The 21,122-nt window shown below is 45.8% G+C and overlaps 2 protein-coding genes and 2 long non-coding RNA genes across 17 annotated transcripts in view; 1 reads left to right on the plus strand and 3 right to left on the minus strand.

Annotated features, from left to right (window-relative positions):
* ankzf1 (ankyrin repeat and zinc finger peptidyl tRNA hydrolase 1) overlaps nucleotides 1–8,836 on the plus strand; it is a 72,981-nt gene extending 64,145 nt beyond the window's left edge. Inside the window, exons 14-17 of the mRNA XM_029703718.1 lie at nucleotides 2,654–2,765; nucleotides 3,350–3,517; nucleotides 3,616–3,686; nucleotides 6,818–8,836. Coding sequence (XP_029559578.1) covers nucleotides 2,654–2,765; nucleotides 3,350–3,517; nucleotides 3,616–3,686; nucleotides 6,818–6,953 — 487 coding nt within the window. The 3' untranslated portion in view covers nucleotides 6,954–8,836. The remainder of the gene's footprint in view (nucleotides 1–2,653; nucleotides 2,766–3,349; nucleotides 3,518–3,615; nucleotides 3,687–6,817) is intronic.
* A 42-nt stretch (nucleotides 8,837–8,878) lies between these two features.
* Nucleotides 8,879–21,122, minus strand: part of glb1l (galactosidase, beta 1-like) — a 60,518-nt gene continuing 48,274 nt past the window's right edge. The window contains exons 12-16 of the mRNA XM_029702001.1: nucleotides 15,770–15,859; nucleotides 11,850–11,963; nucleotides 10,549–10,680; nucleotides 9,802–10,029; nucleotides 8,879–9,586 (exon numbers count right to left, since the gene is read on the minus strand). Of these exons, the coding sequence (XP_029557861.1) occupies nucleotides 9,359–9,586; nucleotides 9,802–10,029; nucleotides 10,549–10,680; nucleotides 11,850–11,963; nucleotides 15,770–15,859 (792 nt within the window). The 3' untranslated portion in view covers nucleotides 8,879–9,358. The remainder of the gene's footprint in view (nucleotides 9,587–9,801; nucleotides 10,030–10,548; nucleotides 10,681–11,849; nucleotides 11,964–15,769; nucleotides 15,860–21,122) is intronic.
* LOC115155403 (uncharacterized) lies at nucleotides 12,324–13,092 on the minus strand. The gene is made up of 3 exons (XR_003868062.1): nucleotides 13,011–13,092; nucleotides 12,649–12,880; nucleotides 12,324–12,554 (listed from the first exon to the last, which is right to left on the minus strand). It is a non-coding gene; the product is annotated as an uncharacterized LOC115155403 (long non-coding RNA).
* LOC115155401 (uncharacterized) lies at nucleotides 13,385–15,582 on the minus strand. 14 transcript variants are annotated; one of them, XR_003868054.1, is made up of 6 exons: nucleotides 15,484–15,582; nucleotides 15,258–15,300; nucleotides 14,614–15,206; nucleotides 14,218–14,386; nucleotides 13,564–14,121; nucleotides 13,484–13,519 (listed from the first exon to the last, which is right to left on the minus strand). It is a non-coding gene; the product is annotated as an uncharacterized LOC115155401 (long non-coding RNA). The 14 variants fall into 14 exon arrangements; XR_003868056.1 differs by lacking the exon at nucleotides 15,484–15,582 and adding an exon at nucleotides 15,432–15,473; XR_003868052.1 differs by lacking the exon at nucleotides 15,484–15,582 and adding an exon at nucleotides 13,389–13,417 and having other exon boundaries at nucleotides 13,469–13,519; nucleotides 14,614–15,279.

Raw genomic sequence — 21,122 nt, forward strand, 5'->3', positions numbered from 1 at the left:
TTTAACTTGCTAGTTAATCTAAGTAAGTGGCTGAATTTAATAAGGTAACGGGGACATCATATTGGCTTAGTTTTGTGTTTGAGATGTCAAAGCTGTGGATGAGTTATCTTCATTTCCTTGTTTTTCTTCTTCTCCTCTCCGTTCTCAACCCGTCTGCTCTTCCCCCTCTTCTCAGAGCAGACAGGCCCGTTGCCCTAGCGACTCCAGACACACAGCATGTAGATATGCTGGTTCAGAGCCAGTTCTGTTCTTCCTTCAGACAAGCATGCGTCACATTCGCTTGTAAATGTCCAAAGTCACCAAAAAATGACATTCCGTCTACATAAACGCAACATGTAAAATGTTGGTCCCATGTTTCATGAGCTGAAATAAAAGATCCTCAAAAAATGGAATACTCACAAAAAGCTTATTTCTCTCAAAGTTTGTGCACAAATGTATTTACATCCCTGTTAGTGAGCATTTCTCCTTTACCAAGATAGTCCATACACCTGACAGGTGTGGCATATCAAGAAGCTGATTAAACAGCATGATCATTACACAGGTGCACCTTGTGCTGGGGACAATAAAAGGCCGCTCTAAAATGTGAAGTTTTGTCACCGAACACAATGCCACAGACGTCTCAAGTTTTGAAGGAGCGTGCAATTGGCATGCTGATTGCAGGAATGTCCGCCAGAGCTGTTGCCATATCATTTAATGTTAATTTCTCTATCATTAGCCGCCTCCAACGTCGTTTTAGAGAATTTGGCAGTACGTCCAACCGGTCTCACAACCGCAGACCACGTGTGTGGGCGAGTCTTCTGTATACCACCCCTACCTTGACACAACACAACTGATTGGCTCAAACGCATTAACTTTTAACCTGTTGAGGCCACGGGTTAGCAATGAACCCTGAGACGGGATTGCTAGCAAGGCTGGAAATTCAAAACATCAAAAATCTAATAATTTCAATTTCTCAAACAATCAACTATTTTACACCATTTAAAAGATAAACATCTCCTTAATCTAACCACATTGTTCGATTTTCAAAGAGGCTTTACGGCAAAAGCATAAAGTTAGATTATGTTAGGACAGTACATAGCCACAAAAGTACAAACATCCATTTTCAATTCAAGGTCAGGCGTCACCAAAAGCAGAAACCAGCTAAAATTATGCACCAACCTTTGACAATCTCCATCAGATGACACTCCTAGGACATTATGTTATACAATACATGCATTTTTTGTTCCATCAAGTTCATATTTATATCCAAAAAACCGCATTTTACAGTAGCGGTGAAATTCTGATTTTTTTTCTTCTCTGAAATGCTTCCGGTGAACGTTACAATTTTCAAAATTACTATTCGAAAACATTGGTAAATTATAATATTGTCATTCAAATAATTATAGTTTAACATTTCGTAAATGATACTGTCTTGCCAGATTTCAAAATAACTTTACTGGGAAATCACAAGTTGCAATAAACCAGGTGCTGTGCTAAGAACAATAAGCTAGCCTAATTAGCTTAGCATCATCTTGTAACCATGTAATATCAATAATACTATTGTCAATAATCCATTACCTTTGATTATCTTCATCCATTGGCAGTTCCAGGAATTCCAGGTCCACAACAAATGTGGTTTCTTTTGACAAAGTTCATAATTGATGTCCAAATAACTCCAAGTTGTTCCATGTTGTTAGCGCTTCGGTGGCTACTAAAAAGTAGCGCGGGGGTGTGTGTGAAGTCACGGCAAAAAGTTACAAAAATAATCTATTTATGTTTGTTCAAACATGTCAAACGTTGTTTAGCATCAATCTTTAGAGCCATTTTTAACGTGAAACATCAGTAATGTTTCAACCCGACTTCACCTGTGTCTAGAAAAACGTTTTTTTAAAATGTCTCGTGTCTCATGATTGCGCAGGTGCAGGCCATAATGGAAGTGACGACATCCCACGGACGTCAACTTCAATGCATTCTAATTTGCTCCTTGTTAATCATGGAAGCTTCAAACAACTTTATAAAGATCGCTGACATCTAGTGGAATCCGTAGGAGTTGCGAACTGAATCCTTTCTCACTATGGTATCTAATAAACAATGACACTAAATAGTACAGCCACAAAATTCTCATTTTTTTAAATCTATTTTTCTCAGGTTTTTGCCTGCAATATGAGTTTTGTTATACTTACAGACACCATTCAAACTGTTTTAGAAAATTCAGAGTGTTTTCTATCCGAATGTGTTAATAATATGCATATCCTAGCTTCTGAGTTGGTGTAGGAGGCAGTTAAAAATGGGCACGTATTTTTTTCAAAATTCTCAATACTGCCACCGTGGCCCGTAGACACACCTGTTAATTGAAATGCATTCCAGGTGACTACTTCATGAAGCTGGTTGAGAGAATGCAATGCTGTCATCAAGGCATAGGGTGGCTACTTTGAAGAATCTCAAATTAAAAAATACATTTTGATTTCTTTGCCACTTTTTTGGTTACTACATGATTCCATATGTGTTATTTCATAGTTTTGATGTCTTCACTATTATTCTACAATGTAGAAAATAGTCAAAATAAACACTTGAATGAGTAGGGGGGAAAGCACGTTATAAATTATATGTATTATTATAACAAGCTGTTTATATGTTATTAAAAGAGAGGAACTGTGTTGCTTTGTGTCCACAGAGATCAGACAGGCCAGACTCCCTACATCGTTGCTCCCGATAAGGACACTAGGAACATGTTTAGGAAGTACATGGCTGATCACCCTGACAAATACAACTACAGCAAGGCTCTGGTGAGCTGTCGTTCCAGTTGTCTAGTTACATACAGTAGGCAGGTCACATTTTAAACTTGAGTAGCACTTTTCTGTCGAGCACTGTGGAACAACAACAAACCAGCAATCAATTGTCCAAAGATGTACAGTACTTGGACACTTTAAGGAGAGAGGACTTTGTGATAAAGCTGTGAAGTGTAAACAGCCAGTTAGAGTCCACATTCTGTCAATCAAATGGAATAAATCAAATGTGGATTCTGATGTCTAGGAGTTAGCTAGACAGAGAAGGAACGTGGGCCATTTCACATGACACATTTCAAGCACACGAAATACCATTTAATAAAACATTTTTTTATTTTCCAAAGATGTACATGGCCTTCCCTGTGGCTCAGTTGGTAGAGCATGGTGTGTGCAACGCCAGGGTTATGGGTTCGATTCCCACGGGGGGCCAGTACAAAAAAATGCATGAAATGTATGCATTCACTACTGTAAGTCGCTCTGGATAAGAGCGTCTGCTAAATGACAAAAATGTAAAATGTACCAATTTTTTTTTAGCTCTTCGTGATCCAGCAGGGAAGTCTAACGTCGACTCTATTCCTTTTAAGGTTCCTGGGCCGCTGACGGCAGAGTTGGAGTCCAAGAAAACGGAGAAGAAAAAGGCTCAGAAAGCAGCGAAGAAAACGAGGGAGAAAGAGCAGAAAGAACAGAAGAAGCAACTAGAGATGGAAGCTGAGGAGAAGAAAAGATTTGCCTCCTTAAGCGACCGAGAGAAGGTATGAAAACAGATCTTTTTTTTCTTTTTTTATGCGGTACATGAATTGTTCAATTTGTTTCAAAACGAGCAGCTTGACTGTCAAATTTCCACCCGCAGAGAGCACAGGCTGCAGAGAAGAGGTTGGCAGACCATAAGGCATCAGCAGGGGGAGACCTTTCAAACACCAGGTAACATTACGAAGATCTCGGTCATTAGTCAAACAACCTCTCCTTCTCTTTTGACTCACTGAACACAAAACGATGTTAGACTAATGAATACGACGCGTTACTCAATAAATAGCAGAGCAGTCTGGTTCTGTTCTGAAGGCAAACGTTGTTCTGTATTGAGTCAACACATTTTCATTCATTCATCTAGGAGTCTAGGAGTCTCTCCTGTCGTATACAGTATCGTCTAGGAGTCTAGTGGTCTCTCCTGTCGTATACAGTATCGTCTAGGAGTCTAGTGGTCTCTCCTGTCGTATACAGTATCGTCTAGTGGTCTCCTGTCGTATACAGTATCGTCTAGGGGTCTAGTGGTCTCTCCTGTCGTATACAGTATCGTCTAGTGGTCTCTCCTGTCGTATACAGTATCGTCTAGGAGTCTCTCCTGCCGTATACAGTATCGTCTAGGAGTCTAGTGGTCTCTCCTGTCGTATACAGTATCGTCTAGGAGTCTAGTGGTCTCTCCTGCCGTATACAGTATCGTCTAGGAGTCTAGTGGTCTCTCCTGTCGTATACAGTATCGTCTAGGAGTCTAGTGGTCTCTCCTGTCGTATACAGTATCGTCTAGGAGTCTAGGAGTCTCTCCTGTCGTATACAGTATCATCTAGGGGTCTAGTGGTCTCTCCTGTCGTATACAGTATCGTCTAGGAGTCTCTCCTGTCGTATACAGTATCGTCTAGGAGTCTCTCCTGTCGTATACAGTATCGTCTAGTGGTCTCCTGTCGTATACAGTATCGTCTAGGGGTCTAGTGGTCTCTCCTGTCGTATACAGTATCGTCTAGGAGTCTCTCCTGTCGTATACAGTATCGTCTAGTGGTCTCTCCTGTCGTATACAGTATCGTCTAGGAGTCTCTCCTGTCGTATACAGTATCATCTAGGGGTCTAGTGGTCTCTCCTGTCGTATACAGTATCGTCTAGGAGTCTCTCCTGTCGTATACAGTATCGTCTAGGAGTCTCTCCTGTCGTATACAGTATCGTCTAGGAGTCTCTCCTGTCGTATACAGTATCGTCTAGGAGTCTCTCCTGTCGTATACAGTATCGTCTAGGAGTCTCTCCTGTCGTATACAGTATCGTCTAGGGGTCTAGTGGTCTCTCCTGTCGTATACAGTATCGTCTAGGAGTCTAGGAGTCTCTCCTGTCGTATACAGTATCGTCTAGGAGTCTCTCCTGTCGTATACAGTATCGTCTAGGAGTCTCTCCTGCCGTATACAGTATCGTCTAGGAGTCTAGGAGTCTCTCCTGCCGTATACAGTATCGTCTAGGAGTCTAGGAGTCTCTCCTGCCGTATACAGTATCGTCTAGGAGTCTCTCCTGCCGTATACAGTATCGTCTAGGAGTCTCTCCTGCCGTATACAGTATCGTCTAGGAGTCTCTCCTGCCGTATACAGTATCGTCTAGGAGTCTCTCCTGCCGTATACAGTATCGTCTAGGAGTCTCTCCTGCCGTATACAGTATCGTCTAGGAGTCTCTCCTGTCGTATACAGTATCGTCTAGGAGTCTCTCCTGTCGTATACAGTATCGTCTAGGGGTCTAGTGGTCTCTCCTGTCGTATACAGTATCGTCTAGGAGTCTAGGAGTCTCTCCTGTCGTATACAGTATCGTCTAGGGGTCTCCTGTCGTATACAGTATCGTCTAGGAGTCTCTCCTGTCGTATACAGTATCGTCTAGGAGTCTCCTGTCGTATACAGTATCGTCTAGGAGTCTCTCCTGTCGTATACAGTATCGTCTAGGAGTCTAGGAGTCTCTCCTGCCGTATACAGTATCGTCTAGGAGTCTAGGAGTCTCTCCTGCCGTATACAGTATCGTCTAGGAGTCTCTCCTGCCGTATACAGTATCGTCTAGGAGTCTCTCCTGTCGTATACAGTATCGTCTAGGAGTCTCTCCTGTCGTATACAGTATCGTCTAGTGGTCTCTCCTGTCGTATACAGTATCGTCTAGGAGTCTAGTGGTCTCTCCTGTCGTATACAGTATCGTCTAGGAGTCTAGGAGTCTCTCCTGTCGTATACAGTATCGTCTAGTGGTCTCTCCTGTCGTATACAGTATCGTCTAGGAGTCTAGTGGTCTCTCCTGTCGTATACAGTATCGTCTAGGAGTCTAGTGGTCTCTCCTGTCGTATACAGTATCGTCTAGGAGTCTAGTGGTCTCTCCTGTCGTATACAGTATCGTCTAGGAGTCTAGGAGTCTCTCCTGTCGTATACAGTATCGTCTAGTGGTCTCTCCTGTCGTATACAGTATCGTCTAGTGGTCTCTCCTGTCGTATACAGTATCGTCTAGGAGTCTAGGAGTCTCTCCTGTCGTATACAGTATCGTCTAGTGGTCTCTCCTGTCGTATACAGTATCGTCTAGGAGTCTAGTGGTCTCTCCTGTCGTATACAGTATCGTCTAGGGGTCTCTCCTGTCGTATACAGTATCGTCTAGGGGTCTCTCCTGTCGTATACAGTATCGTCTAGTGGTCTCTCCTGCCGTATACAGTATCGTCTAGGGGTCTAGTGGTCTCTCCTGCCGTATACAGTATCGTCTAGGGGTCTAGTGGTCTCTCCTGCCGTATACAGTATCGTCTAGGAGTCTAGTGGTCTCTCCTGCCGTATACAGTATCGTCTAGGAGTCTCTCCTGCCGTATACAGTATCGTCTAGTGGTCTCTCCTGTCGTATACAGTATCGTCTAGGGGTCTAGTGGTCTCTCCTGTCGTATACAGTATCGTCTAGGGGTCTAGTGGTCTCTCCTGTCGTATACAGTATCGTCTAGGGGTCTAGTGGTCTCTCCTGTCGTATACAGTATCGTCTAGTGGTCTCTCCTGTCGTATACAGTATGGTCTAGGGGTCTCCTGTCGTATACAGTATCGTCTAGTGGTCTCTCCTGTCGTATACAGTATCGTCTAGGAGTCTAGTGGTCTCTCCTGTCGTATACAGTATCGTCTAGTGGTCTCTCCTGTCGTATACAGTATGGTCTAGGGGTCTCCTGTCGTATACAGTATCGTCTAGTGGTCTCTCCTGTCGTATACAGTATCGTCTAGGAGTCTAGTGGTCTCTCCTGTCGTATACAGTATCGTCTAGGAGTCTAGTGTGTTTCTAACTCCATGTTCTCTCCTCTTTACCAGGCGGTGTTGGCAGTGTGGGGAATCCCTGGTGGGAAAGGTCCCGTTTCAATACCTAGACTTCAGCTTCTGCACCCCACGCTGTGTCCAGGAGCACCGCAAGGCAAATGTGGCTAACAGGAGCAAAGCAGCGAACTAACACCCGACAATAACGTTGATATCTACCAGTATCTGACCATAACAGCCTCAGCCTAACCTTAAACACTGTCTGTGTCCAGGAGCACCGCAAGGCTAATGTGGCTAACAGGAGCAAAGCAGCAAACTGACTTTCAAGTTGCTACCGCCACAACCCTACCATACTGTTGCCAATTCACTATAGAAGCCTCAGGCCTACTAGCCTACTAATCTGTTAGTTGGTGGGCCCAGAGCACGCAGACCCAGAGACCTAACTGAACCAAGCCACAGGGCCCAGAGACCTAACTGAACCAAGCCACAGGGCCCAGAGACCTAACTGAACCAGGCCACAGGGCCCAGAGACCTAACTGAACCAAGCCACAGGGCTTAGAGACCTAACTGAACCAAGCCACAGGGCCCTAACTGAACCAAGCCACAGGGCCCAGAGCCCTAACTGAACCAGGCCACAGACCTAAGTCAATCTGCAGGGCCCAGTGATCTTGCCCGTCTGATAGGATTAAAATGCACAGAAATAGAATGAATAGAACAAACAAATGATTGACTTGAATGGGGACTCCCGTTCTAATCGTTATATTTCTATGCATTTTATCCTATCCAATAGGCAAAAAACTGGACCTGGTGACTCAAGACAAGCGGGCTTGTTACGGCTGGATTCAGTTTAACTCGGGACGATCTGAGTTGTAGCGCCGTTGGAAATCCTAAAGGTCATTGAGCCGACATGCAGCGTTTACCGTGGAAGCTGTTGCCTTTAAATGGAGCTGATCGTTTCAGGAAAGGAGGCAGAGTTGTTGGTTCCTCCAGGTCTGAACCGGGTCAACTGGTGTCAGATTAAATCATTCTGATGGTTCCTCCAGGTCTGAACCCGGGTCAACTGGTGTCAGATTAAATCATTCTGTTGGTTCCTCCAGGTCTGAACCCAGGTCAACTGGTGTCAGATGAAATCATTCTGATGGTTCCTCCAGGTCTGAACTGGGTCAACTGGTGTCAGATTAAATCATTCTGTTGGCTCCTCCAGGGGTCAACTGGTGTCAGATTAAATCATTCTGTTGGTTCCTCCAGGTCTGAACCCGGGTCAACTGGTGTCAGATGAAATCATTCTGATGGTTCCTCCAGGTCTGAACTGGGTCAACTGGTGTCAGATTAAATCATTCTGTTGGTTCTACCAGGTCTGAACCCGGGTCAACTGGTGTCAGATTAAATCATTCTGTTGGTTCCTCCAGGTCTGAACCGGGTCAACTGGTGTCAGATTAAATCATTCTGATGGTTCCTCCAGGTCTGAACCTGGTCAACTGGTGTCAGATTAAATCATTCTGATGGTTCCTCCAGGTCTGAACCCGGGTCAACTGGTGTCAGATTAAATCATTCTGTTGGTTCCTCCAGGTCTGAACCGGGTCAACTGGTGGCAGATTAAATCATTCTGATGGTTCCTCCAGGTCTGAACCGGGTCAACTGGTGTCAGATTAAATCATTCTGATGGTTCCTCCAGGTCTGAACCCGGGTCAACTGGTGTCAGATTAAATCATTCTGTTGGTTCCTCCAGGTCTGAACCGGGTCAACTGGTGTCAGATTAAATCATTCTGATGGTTCCTCCAGGTCTGAACCTGGTCAACTGGTGTCAGATTAAATCATTCTGATGGTTCCTCCAGGTCTGAACCCGGGTCAACTGGTGTCAGATTAAATCATTCTGTTGGTTCCTCCAGGTCTGAACCGGGTCAACTGGTGGCAGATTAAATCATTCTGATGGTTCCTCCAGGTCTGAACCGGGTCAACTGGTGTCAGATTAAATCATTCTGATGGTTCCTCCAGGTCTGAACCCGGGTCAACTGGTGTCAGATTAAATCATTCTGTTGGTGTCGAATGGAATAATAATAAACAATATTAATTCAACTGTATGTGTGATGATGAAATACTGTTTATTAATGTACACAGTTTTTTTTTTTTTAGGAAATTGATTTAAAAGGTATAAAGTACCAAAACATAACCAGTATCTGACAGAAGCACAGCAACTCATGTTATTTTTAAAATCATGTCAAAACAATGATTACCATAATACTGTCATCGATTTATTCATACCTGCGTGAGCTAAACACAGAAAACCAAACCTTTTAAGTTTCCTTTTTAAACAGATCATCGTGGAGACAGGGTTACAGAAACTAAGTCTGGCTCAGCGGTTGTTATAGACTTAAGTCCGTAGAAAAGAGTGCTGAAATGAATTGATACAGGATATGTTTACACATACATCGATTTGATAGACGATTGGAGTGTATTAGCTCATGCTGCACATAAGAAGTAGTTGGACAGACTTATTCGGAGGGATTGATTGGCTGTCTGTCGTCTCTCTGTGTGTGTCAACTATGAAGAAACTGATTCTCTGAGGTAATGTCTTGTCTTCTGTCTGTAACTGCGGTGTCATGTCTGTCTGTCTGTGGTCTGTGATGTCTTGCCGGAAGTGCTGTTGAGCTGGGGCCGGTCCATAAAGAGGACCCTGGTGTGAGGAGGGGCCCTCTCTAGCTCCAGGACTGTGATATTGTTGGGCTGGGTGGGGCTGAGCAAAGGCCCCGGGATGTACAGGGTCTGCTGGGGACCTCTCTTAGGCCAGTACCTGCCCAGGTTCACCCCGTTGATCCACACTTGTCCCTGGGAACAGTGGAGAGGCAAGAGGGGAGACAGTCAGTCTCAGTGGAGGATTTGAGCCCCAAGAAGGAACTGATAGTGAACACAGAAGACACACACATCTCTTGTTCTTCATAGATCTCCGTATTGGTAAAGTCTTAAACTAGTATTTTCTGTACTAGTAAACCAGTTGGTAAAAAGACTCCGTAGCATTAACTCAGTATTGATTATGTCCTCACCTTGGTCCATTCATTGAGCCGGAGAAAGGTGTCCCAGGCCAGACCGTTGGTAGTCAGGGTGCCCTGGTAGAAGACTGGCCCATCTGAAGGCCCTCTGACTGGGTCGGGTAGGGAACGTCGCTGGCCTGACTGGGGCCATCCGGAGGCGATGGCGCCGTCGATGTCCAGAGGGTAGATCTGCCAATCTGTCAGCACATCTTTACCAAGGATCAGGTTACTCAAAAGGCCCTGCGAAAATACAGACATGACCAAGAAATCCAACTTAAGTCAATTCCTTAGCCCGACTGTTGGTGCTTTTGTCAACTCCTCGTAACTCATTGTCGTTAAGGGTTTATCACTCCGCTCCTCTGAACTCTCCACTGGCTCCCAGTTGCGACTCATCCATTTCAAAACCCTGGGCTTGCCTAGAGAGGCTTGAAGGTGTGTCCATTCCTTAGCACAAATAGACTGGCACTCAGGCTATCATGCCAACTCCTTTTTTTTACTCATTGTCATGAGAAGTTTGGCTTGGCAAAAAAAAACGATCTGGGATTTGGCTATCCATTCCTAGCAAAAGTTTGACTAATACTTCTGTGAACATTCCTGTGATAGACTCAAATAACTGAATAGTTTTTCTCTTGGATATTGGAGTCTGGATCCTTTATGGGACCAGCGCACTTCACTTCCATAAATCTTGAACTGCTAAAACTTCTATTTTATTCAGATCAAGATATAAACATACGTGTCTGTCTACTGAAGTAGACTTGCCTTGAAGTCATTGATCTTGCTGCCAAAGTTGACTCGTCCCATGTTCTCCACTAGAACATCAACCTGGTCCCCCTGCTTCCCTGTTAGGTTCATCACCAGAGTCGTGTCTCTCTCCAGCAGCCCCTGAAAAACCTGTACAGGAAGAGGACACAACCTCTGAACAACCATCACACAACCTCTGTACAACATGCTGACCATCACACAACCTCTGTACAACCATCACACAACCTCTGTACAACATGCTGACCATCACACAACCTCCCAATCGAATACTTATGTAGGATTCTGGAGCGGCGCCTGACATTCTGACCACCTCACGTTGCAAAATTAAAATGTACACATACACGTTAATAATTTAATCCAAACTGCTCACGGGCGTCTGCATCGCCAGGCACTGAAATAGAACTCTGTTCTCTTAGACGCGCTGCAAGTCCCGCCTCTCCCATCTCCTCATTGGTTGTTTTGGAGCATATGCCCACGTGGGTGATTGAAAGAGGACCGGAGGTCCGCTCTCCAGTCCAGTTGGTGGTGGTAATGTACCTTAAAGTTGGTTACCAACCGCCAGATTAAAATCCACAGAAGACAACGACGACTCAAGAAGAGATGTTTTTAGGAATTTACTAGGGCTTCCCCCTTTTTTTATATATATCTGTGGATTAGATTAAATGTCGGGAATAGAGATCACATGATTTTTGTGTGACTCAAAATTCTACCAAAGATCCTGTCCCCCAAAATGAATATCGTTTGTTCAGAGTTCGTTTTGATATTTCAACCTGCCTGTCTTGATTCCCATCTGGTGTGGATGGACAAAATCAACACGCACACGCATGTGCTCGGTATAGTCGGCAGCGTTTTCCAAAACCAGTAAGGGCACCGTCTGACTGACCAGACAAGAGGACAACACTGGTGGTGTGACAGACAGACACCTACTCCATTAAGACAGACACCTACCCCATTAAGACAGAGAGACACCTACCCCATTAAGACAGACAGACACCTACTCCATGGACAAACATCTACCCCAGACAGACCTATGCCCATTCATGAACTCCATTCAGGACAGACTGAGAGACACACCTACCCCACAGACAGAGACATATGCCCGGTAATGAACCAGGACAGACAGATCTACCCCACGGACGGACGGACGGACGCCTACCCCACGGACGGACGCCTACCCCACGGACGGACGGACAGACGCCTACCCCACGGACGGACGGACAGACGCCTACCCCACGGACGGACGCCTACCCCACGGACGGACGGACGTCTACCCCATTAAGACAGACAGACGCACCTACCCCACAGACAGAGACATATGCTCGGTCGTGAACCCCATTCAGAGGAGAGATTAGGGGTGTGTCTTCTGGCAGGTCCCTGGGCAGCTTGGTCCGGTACAGCATGAAGCCATAGTACTAAACAGAGTAGATACAGCATGAAGCCATAGTACTAAACAGAGAAGATACAGCATGAAACTATAGTACTAAACAGAGTAGGTACAGCATGAAGCCATAGTACTAAACAGAGTAGGTACAGCATGAAGCCATAGTACTAAACAGAGAAGATACAGCATGAAACTATAGTACTAAACAGAGTAGGTACAGCATGAAGCCATAGTACTAAACAGAGTAGGTACAGCATGAAGCCATAGTACTAAACAACACAAAAGGTACAACATTAAGCCATAGTATTAAACACATTAAGTAAAGTTAAAACAATGTGAATTGTTTCTTAGACCCACCTTCCATAACTATACCAGATGGTTTCCCAGGATAGAGACCTACCCTCCATAACTATACCAGATGGTTTCCCCAGGATAGAGACCTACCCTCCATAACTATACCAGATGGTTTCCCAGGATAGAGACCTACCCTCCATAACTATACCAGATGGTTTCCCCAGGATAGAGACCTACCCTCCATAACTATACCAGATGGTTTCCCAGGATAGAGACCTAGAGACCTACCCTCCATAACTATACCAGATGGTTTCCCCAGGATAGAGACCTACCCTCCATAACTATACCAGATGGTTCCCCAGGATAGAGACCTACCCTCCATAACTATACCAGATGATTTCCCAGGATAGAGACCTAGAGACCTACCCTCCATAACTATACCAGATGGTTTCCCAGGATAGAGACCTACCCTCCATAACTATACCAGATGGTTTCCCAGGATAGAGACCTACCCTCCATAACTATACCAGATGGTTCCCCAGGATAGAGACCTAGAGACCTACCCTCCATAACTATACCAGATGGTTTCCCCAGGATAGAGACCTACCCTCCATAACTATACCAGATGGTTTCCCAGGATAGAGACCTAGAGACCTACCCTCCATAACTATACCAGATGGTTTCCCAGGATAGAGACCTACCCTCCATAACTATACCAGATGGTTTCCCCAGGATAGAGACCTACCCTCCATAACTATACCAGATGGTTCCCCAGGATAGAGACCTACCCTCCATAACTATACCAGATGGTTTCCCCAGGATAGAGACCTACCCTCCATAACTATACCAGATGGTTTCCCAGGATAGAGACCTAGAGACCTACCCTCCATAACTATACCAGATGGTTTCCCCAGGATAGAGACCTAGAGACATACCCTCCATAACTATACCAGATGGTTTCCCCAGGATAGAGACCTACCCTCCATAACTATACCAGATGGTTTCCCAGGATAGAGACCTACCCTCCATAACTATACCAGATGGTTTCCCAGGATAGAGACCTACCCTCCATAACTATACCAGATGGTTTCCCAGGATAGAGACCTACCCTCCATAACTATACCAGATGGTTTTCCCAGGATAGAGACCTACCCTCCATAACTATACCAGATGGTTTCCCAGGATAGAGACCTACCCTCCATAACTATACCAGATGGTTTCCCAGGATAGAGACCTAGAGACCTACCCTCCATAACTATACCAGATGGTTTCCCAGGATAGAGACCTAGAGACCTACCCTCCATAACTATTCCAGATGGTTTCCCCAGGTTAGAGACCTACCCTCCATAACTATACCAGATGGTTTCCCAGGATAGAGACCTACCCTCCATAACTATACCAGATGGTTTCCCCAGGATAGAGACCTAGAGACCTACCCTCCATAACTATACCAGATGGTTCCCCAGGATAGAGACCTACCCTCCATAACTATACCAGATGGTTTCCCCAGAATTGAGACGTAGAGATCTACCCTCCATAACTATACCAGATGGTTTCCCCAGGATAGAGACCTACCCTCCATAACTATACCAGATGGTTCCCCAGGATAGAGACCTACCCTCCATAACTATACCAGATGGTTTCCCAGGATAGAGACCTACCCTCCATAACTATACCAGATGGTTTCCCCAGGATAGAGACCTACCCTCCATAACTATACCAGATGGTTCCCCAGGATAGAGACCTACCCTCCATAACTATACCAGATGGTTTCCCCAGGATAGAGACCTAGAGACCTACCCTCCATAACTATACCAGATGGTTTCCCCAGGATAGAGACCTACCCTCCATAACTATACCAGATGGTTTCCCAGGATAGAGACCTAGAGACCTACCTTCCATAACTATACCAGATGGTTTCCCCAGGATAGAGACCTAGAGACCTACCCTCCATAACTATACCAGATGGTTTCCCCAGGATAGAGACCTACCCTCCATAACTATACCAGATGGTTTCCCAGGATAGAGACCTACCCTCCATAACTATACCAGATGGTTTCCCCAGGATAGAGACCTACCCTCCATAACTATACCAGATGGTTTCCCAGGATAGAGACCTACCCTCCATAACTATACCAGATGGTTTCCCAGGATAGAGACCTAGAGACATACCCTCCATAACTATACCAGATGGTTTCCCCAGGATAGAGACCTACCCTCCATAACTATACCAGATGGTTTCCCCAGGATAGAGACCTACCCTCCATAACTATACCAGATGGTTTCCCCAGGATAGAGACCTACCCTCTATAACTATACCAGATGGTTTCCCCAAAATAGAGACCTACCCTCCATAACTATACCAGATGGTTTCCCAGGATAGAGACCTACCCTCCATAACTATACCAGATGGTTCCCCAGGATAGAGACCTACCCTCCATAACTATACCAGATGGTTTCCCCAGGATAGAGACCTACCCTCCATAACTATACCAGATGGTTCCCCCAGGATAGAGACCTAGAGACCTACCCTCAACTATACCAGATGGTTTCCTAGGATAGAGACCTAGAGACCTATCCTCCATAACTATACCAGATGGTTTCCCAGGATAGAGACCTACCCTCCATAACTATACCAGATGGTTTCCCCAGGATAGAGACCTACCCTCCATAACTATACCAGATGGTTCCCCAGGATAGAGACCTAGAGACCTACCCTCCATAACTATACCAGATGGTTTCCCCAGGATAGAGACCTACCCTCCATAACTATACCAGATGGTTTCCCAGGATAGAGACCTAGAGACCTACCCTCCATAACTATTCCAGATGGGTTCCCCAGGATAGAGACCTACCCTCCATAACTATACCAGATGGTTCCCCAGGATAGAGACCTACCCTCCATAACTATACCAGATGGTTTCCCAGGATAGAGACCTACCCTCCATAACTATACCAGATGGTTTCCCAGGATAGAGACCTACCCTCCATAACTATACCAGATGGTTCCCCAGGATAGAGACCTAGAGACCTACCCTCCATAACTATACCAGATGGTTTCCCAGGATAGAGACCTATCCTCCATAACTATACCAGATGGTTTCCCAGGATATAGACCTACCCTCCATAACTATACCAGATGGTTTCCCCAGGATAGAGACCTACCCTCCATAACTATACCAGATGGTTTCCCCAGGATAGAGACCTACCCTCCATAACTATACCAGATGGTTTCCCCAGGATAGAGACGTAGAGACCTACCCTCCATAACTATACCAGATGGTTTCCCAGGATAGAGACCTACCCTCCATAACTATACCAGATGGTTTCCCCAGGATAGAGACTTACCCTCCATAACTATACCAGATGGTTTCCCAGGATAGAGACCTAGAAACCTACCCTCCATAACTATACCAGATGGTTTCCCAGGATAGAGACCTACCCTCCATAACTATACCAGATGGTTTCCCAGGATAGAGACCTAGAGACCTACCTTCCATAACTATACCAGATGGTTTCCCAGGATAGAGGGTGTACACCTACCTGGTTCATCTCTTCAAAAGACAGAGGGTACTGTGAGCGAACAGGACCCTGAGGTGACAGCGTCCCCAACAGGCTGCTGAGGTTTCCTACCTACCAATCAGAGCAGAGGTTGAAGTCATACAGTATGTTGTTCTATGGTTTATTTCTCCTTTAACTAGGGCATCTCCTTTAACTAGGGCATCTCCTTTAACTAGGGCATTGGTTTACAACCTGCAGGTCGTCCACACATTTCTTTGGTAGATAAAAATAATAATATAATATAAGCTATATATATATATATATCCTCAAAAGGGCCAGTACGAAAAGAAATGTATGCATTCACTACTGTAAGTCCCGTGGGACTCGAACCCACAACCCTGGCGTTGCAAACACCATGCTCTACCAACTGAGCCACAGAGAGTTTATTCCACACACCTATATTCCAAAAATTTACATTTGGGAATATTAATGGTATTATAAGCAATTTTATGTTTAACAATGCAATTTTTTAACAATAACAATAGGCCTTTCATCTGTAACATTCACTCTAAATTTGTCAACCAAGATATTTTATGTTAACCCTTTACACTTGTGGGAATGGGCCTATATGGATAGGGCTACATTGAGATGTTTCGTACAGAAGAAATATGGAAAGCATCACCATGGTAGAGAGTATGGGGAAATCAAATCAAATTTTATTAGTCACATGCGCTGAATACAACAGATGTAGTAGACCTTACAGTGAAATTCTTACCTAACGAACAATGCAGTTTAAAAAATACGAATAAGTAACAAGTAATTAAAGAGCAGCAGTAAAATAACAATAGCGAGGCTATATACAGGAGGTACCGGTACAGAGTCAATGTGGAGGCTATATACAGGGGGTACCGGTACAGAGTCAATGTGGAGGCTATATACAGAGGGTACCGGTACAGAGTCAATGTGGAGGCTATATACAGGAGGTACCAGTACAGAGTCAATGTGGAGGCTATATACAGGGGGTACCGGTACAGAGTCAATGTGGAGGCTATATACAGGGTATTACGGTGCAGAGTCAATGTGGAGGCTATATACAGGAGGTACCAGTACAGAGTCAATGTGGAGGCTATATACAGGAGGTACCGGTACAGAGTCAATGTGGAGGCTATATACAGGGGGTACCAGTACAGAGTCAATGTGGAGGCTATATACAGGGTATTACGGTGCAGAGTCAATGTGGAGGCTATATACAGGGGGTACCGGTACAGAGTCAATGTGGAGGCTATATACAGGGGGGTACCGGTACAGAGTCAATGTGGAGGCTATATACAGGGGGGTACCGGTACAGAGTCAATGTGGAGGCTATATACAGGAGGTACCAGTACAGAGTCAATGTGGAGGCTATATACAGGGGGTACCGGTACAGAGTCAATGTGGAGGCTATATACAGGGTATTACGGTGCAGAGTCAATGTGGAGGCTATATACAGGAGGTACCAGTACAGAGTCAATGTGGAGGCTATATACAGGAGGTACCGGTACAGAGTCAATGTGGAGGCTATATACAGGGGGTACCAGTACAGAGTCAATGTGGAGGCTATATACAGGGTATTACGGTGCAGAGTCAATGTGGAGGCTATATACAGGGGGTACCGGTACAGAGTCAATGTGGAGGCTATATACAGGGGGGGTACCGGTACAGAGTCAATGTGGAGGCTATATACAGGAGGTACCGGTACAGAGTCAATGTGGAGGCTATATACAGGGGGTACCGGTACAGAGTCAATGTGGAGGCTATATACAGGGGGTACCGGTACAGAGTCAATGTGGAGGCTATATACAGGGTGTTACGGTACAGAGTCAATGTGGAGGCTATATACAGGGGGTACCGGTACAGAGTCAATGTGGAGGCTATATACAGGGGGTACCGGTACAGAGTCAATGTGGAGGCTATATACAGGGGGGTACCGGTACAGAGTCAATGTGGAGGCTATATACAGGGGGGTACCGGTACAGAGTCAATGTGGAGGCTATATACAGGGGGTACCGGTACAGAGTCAATGTGGAGGCTATACAGGGGGTACCGGTACAGAGTCAATGTGCGGGGGCACCGGTTAGTTGAAGTAATATGTACATGTGGGTAGAGTTATTAAAGTGACTATGCATAGATGACAACAGAGAGTGGCAGTGGTGTGGAGAGGGGGAGGGGGCGCAATGCAAATAGTCAGGGTAGCCATTTGATTAGATGTTCAGGAGTCTTATGTCTTGGGGGTAGAAGCTGTTTAGAAGCCTCTTGGACCTAGACTTGGCTCTCCGGTACCGCTTGCCGTGCGGTAGCAGGGAGAACAATCTATGACTAGGGTGGCTGGAGTCTTTGACCATTTTTAGGGCCTTCCTCTGACACCGCCTGGTATAGAGGTCCTGGATGGCAGGGAGCTTGGCCCCAGTGATGTACTGGGCCGTTCGCACTACCCTCTAGTGCCTTGCGTTTGGAGGCCGAGCAGTTGCCATACCAGGCAGTCAGGATGCTCTCGATGGTGCAGCTGTAGAACCTTTTGAGGATCTGAGGACCCATGCCAAATCTTTTCAGTCTCCTGAGGGAGAATAGGTTTTGTCGTGCCCTCTTCACAACTGTCTTGGTGTGCTTGGACCATTCTAGTTTGTTGGTGATGTGGACACCAAGGAACTTGAAGCTCTCAACCTGCTCCACTGCAGCCCCGTCGATGAGCAAGGGGGCGTGCTCTGTCCTCTTTTTCCTGTAGTCGACAATCATCTCCTTTGCCTTGATCATGTTGAGGGAGAGGTTTTTGTCCTGGCACCACACTGCCAGGTCTCGGACCTCCTCCCTCAAATCAAATCAAATTTATTTATATAGCCCTTCGTACATCAGCTGAAATCTCAAAGTGCTGTACAGAAACCCAGCCTAAAACCCCAAACAGCAAGCAATGCATGTGAAAGAGGCACGGTGGCTAGGAAAAACTCCCTAGGAAAAACTCCCTAGAAAGGCCAAAAACCTAGGAAGAAACCTAGAGAGGAACCAGGCTATGAGGGGTGGCCAGTCCTCTTCTGGCTGTGCCGGGTGGATATTATAACAGAACATGGTCAAGATGTTAGGCCCTATAGGCTGTCTCATCGTTGTCGGTGATCAGGCCTAGCACTGTTGTCATCGGCAAACTTAATGATGGTGTTGAAGTTGTGCCTGGCCGTGCAGTCATGAGTGAACAGGGAGTACAGGAGGGGACTGAGCACGCACCCCTGAGGGGCCCCTGTGTTGAGGATCAGTGTGGCAGATGTGTTGTTACCTACCCTTACCACCTGGGGGGGGGGCCCATCAGGAAGTCCAGGATCCAGTTGCAGAGGGAGGGGTTTAGTCCCAGGGTCCTTAGCTTAGTGATGAGCTTTGAGGGCACTATGGTGTTGAACGCTGAGCTGTAGTCAATGAATAGCATTTTCACATAGGTGTTCCTTTTGTCCAGGTGGGAAAGGCCAGTGTGGAGTGCAATAGAGATTGCATCATCTGTGGATCTGTTGGGGCGGTATGCAAATTGGAGTGGGTCTAGGGTTTCTGGGATCATGGTGTTGATGTGAGCCATGACCAGACTTTCAAAGCACTTCATGGCTACAGACGTGAGTGCTACGGGTCGGTAGTCATTTAGGCAGGTTACCTTAGTGTTCTTGGGCACAGGGACTATGGTGGTCTGCTTAAAACATGTTGGTATTACAGACTCGGACAGGGACATGTTGAAAATGTCAGTGAAGACACTTGCCAGTTGGTCAGCGCATGCTTACAGTACACGTCCTGGTAATCCGTCTGGCCCTGCGGCCTTGTGAATGTTGACCTGTTTAAAGGTCTTACTCTCATTGGCTGCGGAGAGCGTGATCACACAGTCGTCCGGAACATCTGGTGCTCTTATGCATGTTTCGGTACCATTTGCCTCGAAGCAAGCATAGAAATAGTTTAGCTCGTCTGGTAGGCTCGTGTCACTGGGCAGCTCTCGTCTGTGCTTCCCTTTTGTAGTCTAAAAGTTTGCAAGCCCTGCCACATTTGGGGCGGCAGGTAGTCTAGTGGTTAGAGCGTTGGGCCAGTAACCGAAAGGTGGCTAAATCGAATCCCTGAGCTGACAAGGTAAAAATCTGTCATTCTGCCCCTGAACAAGGCAGTTTAACCCACTGTTCCCCGGTAGGCCGTCATTGTAAATAAGAATTTGCTCTTAACTGACTTGCCTAGTTAAATAACATTTAAAAATAAAACATCCGACGAGCGTCAGAGCCGATGTAGTACAATTCGTTCTTAGCCCTGTATTGATGCTTTGCCTGTTTGATGGTTCGTCTGAGGGCATACCGGGATTTCTTGTAAGCTTCCGGGTTAGAGTTCTACACATTGAAAGCGGCAGCTCTGCCCTTTAGCTCAGTGCGAATGTTGCCTGTAATCCATGGCTTCTGGTTGGGGTATGTACGTACGGTCACTGTGGGGACGACGTCGTCATAAAACGTATTGAAGAAGCCAGTGACTGATGTGGTGTACTCCTCAATGCCATCGGATGAATCCCGGAACATATTCCCAGTCTGTTCTAGCAAAACAGTCCTGTAGTTTAGCATCTGCTTCATCTGACCACTTTTTTTATTGATCTAGTCACTGGTGCTTCTTGCTTTAATTTTTGCTTGTAAGCAGGAATCAGGAGGATAGAATTATGGTCAGATTTGCCAAATGGAGGGCGAGGGAGAGCTTTGTACGCGTCTCTGTGTGTGGAGTAAAGATGGTCTAGAATTTTTTCCCTCTGGTTGCACATTTAACATGCTGGTAGAAATTTAAGTTTCCTTGCATTAAAGTCCCCGGCTCCTAGGAGCCCCGCCTCTGGATGAGCGTTTTCTTGTTCGCTTATGGCGGAATACACTGATTACACTATACGGTGGGGACAAGAATCCAAACAAGACTTGCATTCTAACATTACTCTGTGCATTTTACATTTACTGTACTTTTCATCGCATTTGTTGATTAACGGAATCTGAAAATACTCTGGATGCATTCAGTCACATGACCAGAATATGTGGGGTAAGTACAACATAAGAAAAAACAATGACAAGGGTTTAAGTGAGAGGACTAACTGGTGTCTCTAAATGGACACACCTCTCCAGACTGGGGGTCAGTGAGAGGACTAACTGGTGTCTCTAAATGGACACACCTCTCCAGACTGGGGGTCAGTGAGAGGAATAACTGGTGTCTCCACACCTCTCCAGACTGGGGGTTAGTGACAGGACTAACTGGTGTCTCCACACCTCTCCAGACTGGGGGTCAGTGAGAGGAATAACTGGTGTCTCCACACCTCTCCAGACTGGGGGTCAGTGAGAGGAATAACTGGTGTCTCCACACCTCTCCAGACTGGGGGTTAGTGACA

Source organism: Salmo trutta, chromosome 20 (genome assembly GCF_901001165.1).
Source record: "Salmo trutta chromosome 20, fSalTru1.1, whole genome shotgun sequence".
Classification (NCBI taxonomy): domain Eukaryota; kingdom Metazoa; phylum Chordata; class Actinopteri; order Salmoniformes; family Salmonidae; genus Salmo; species Salmo trutta.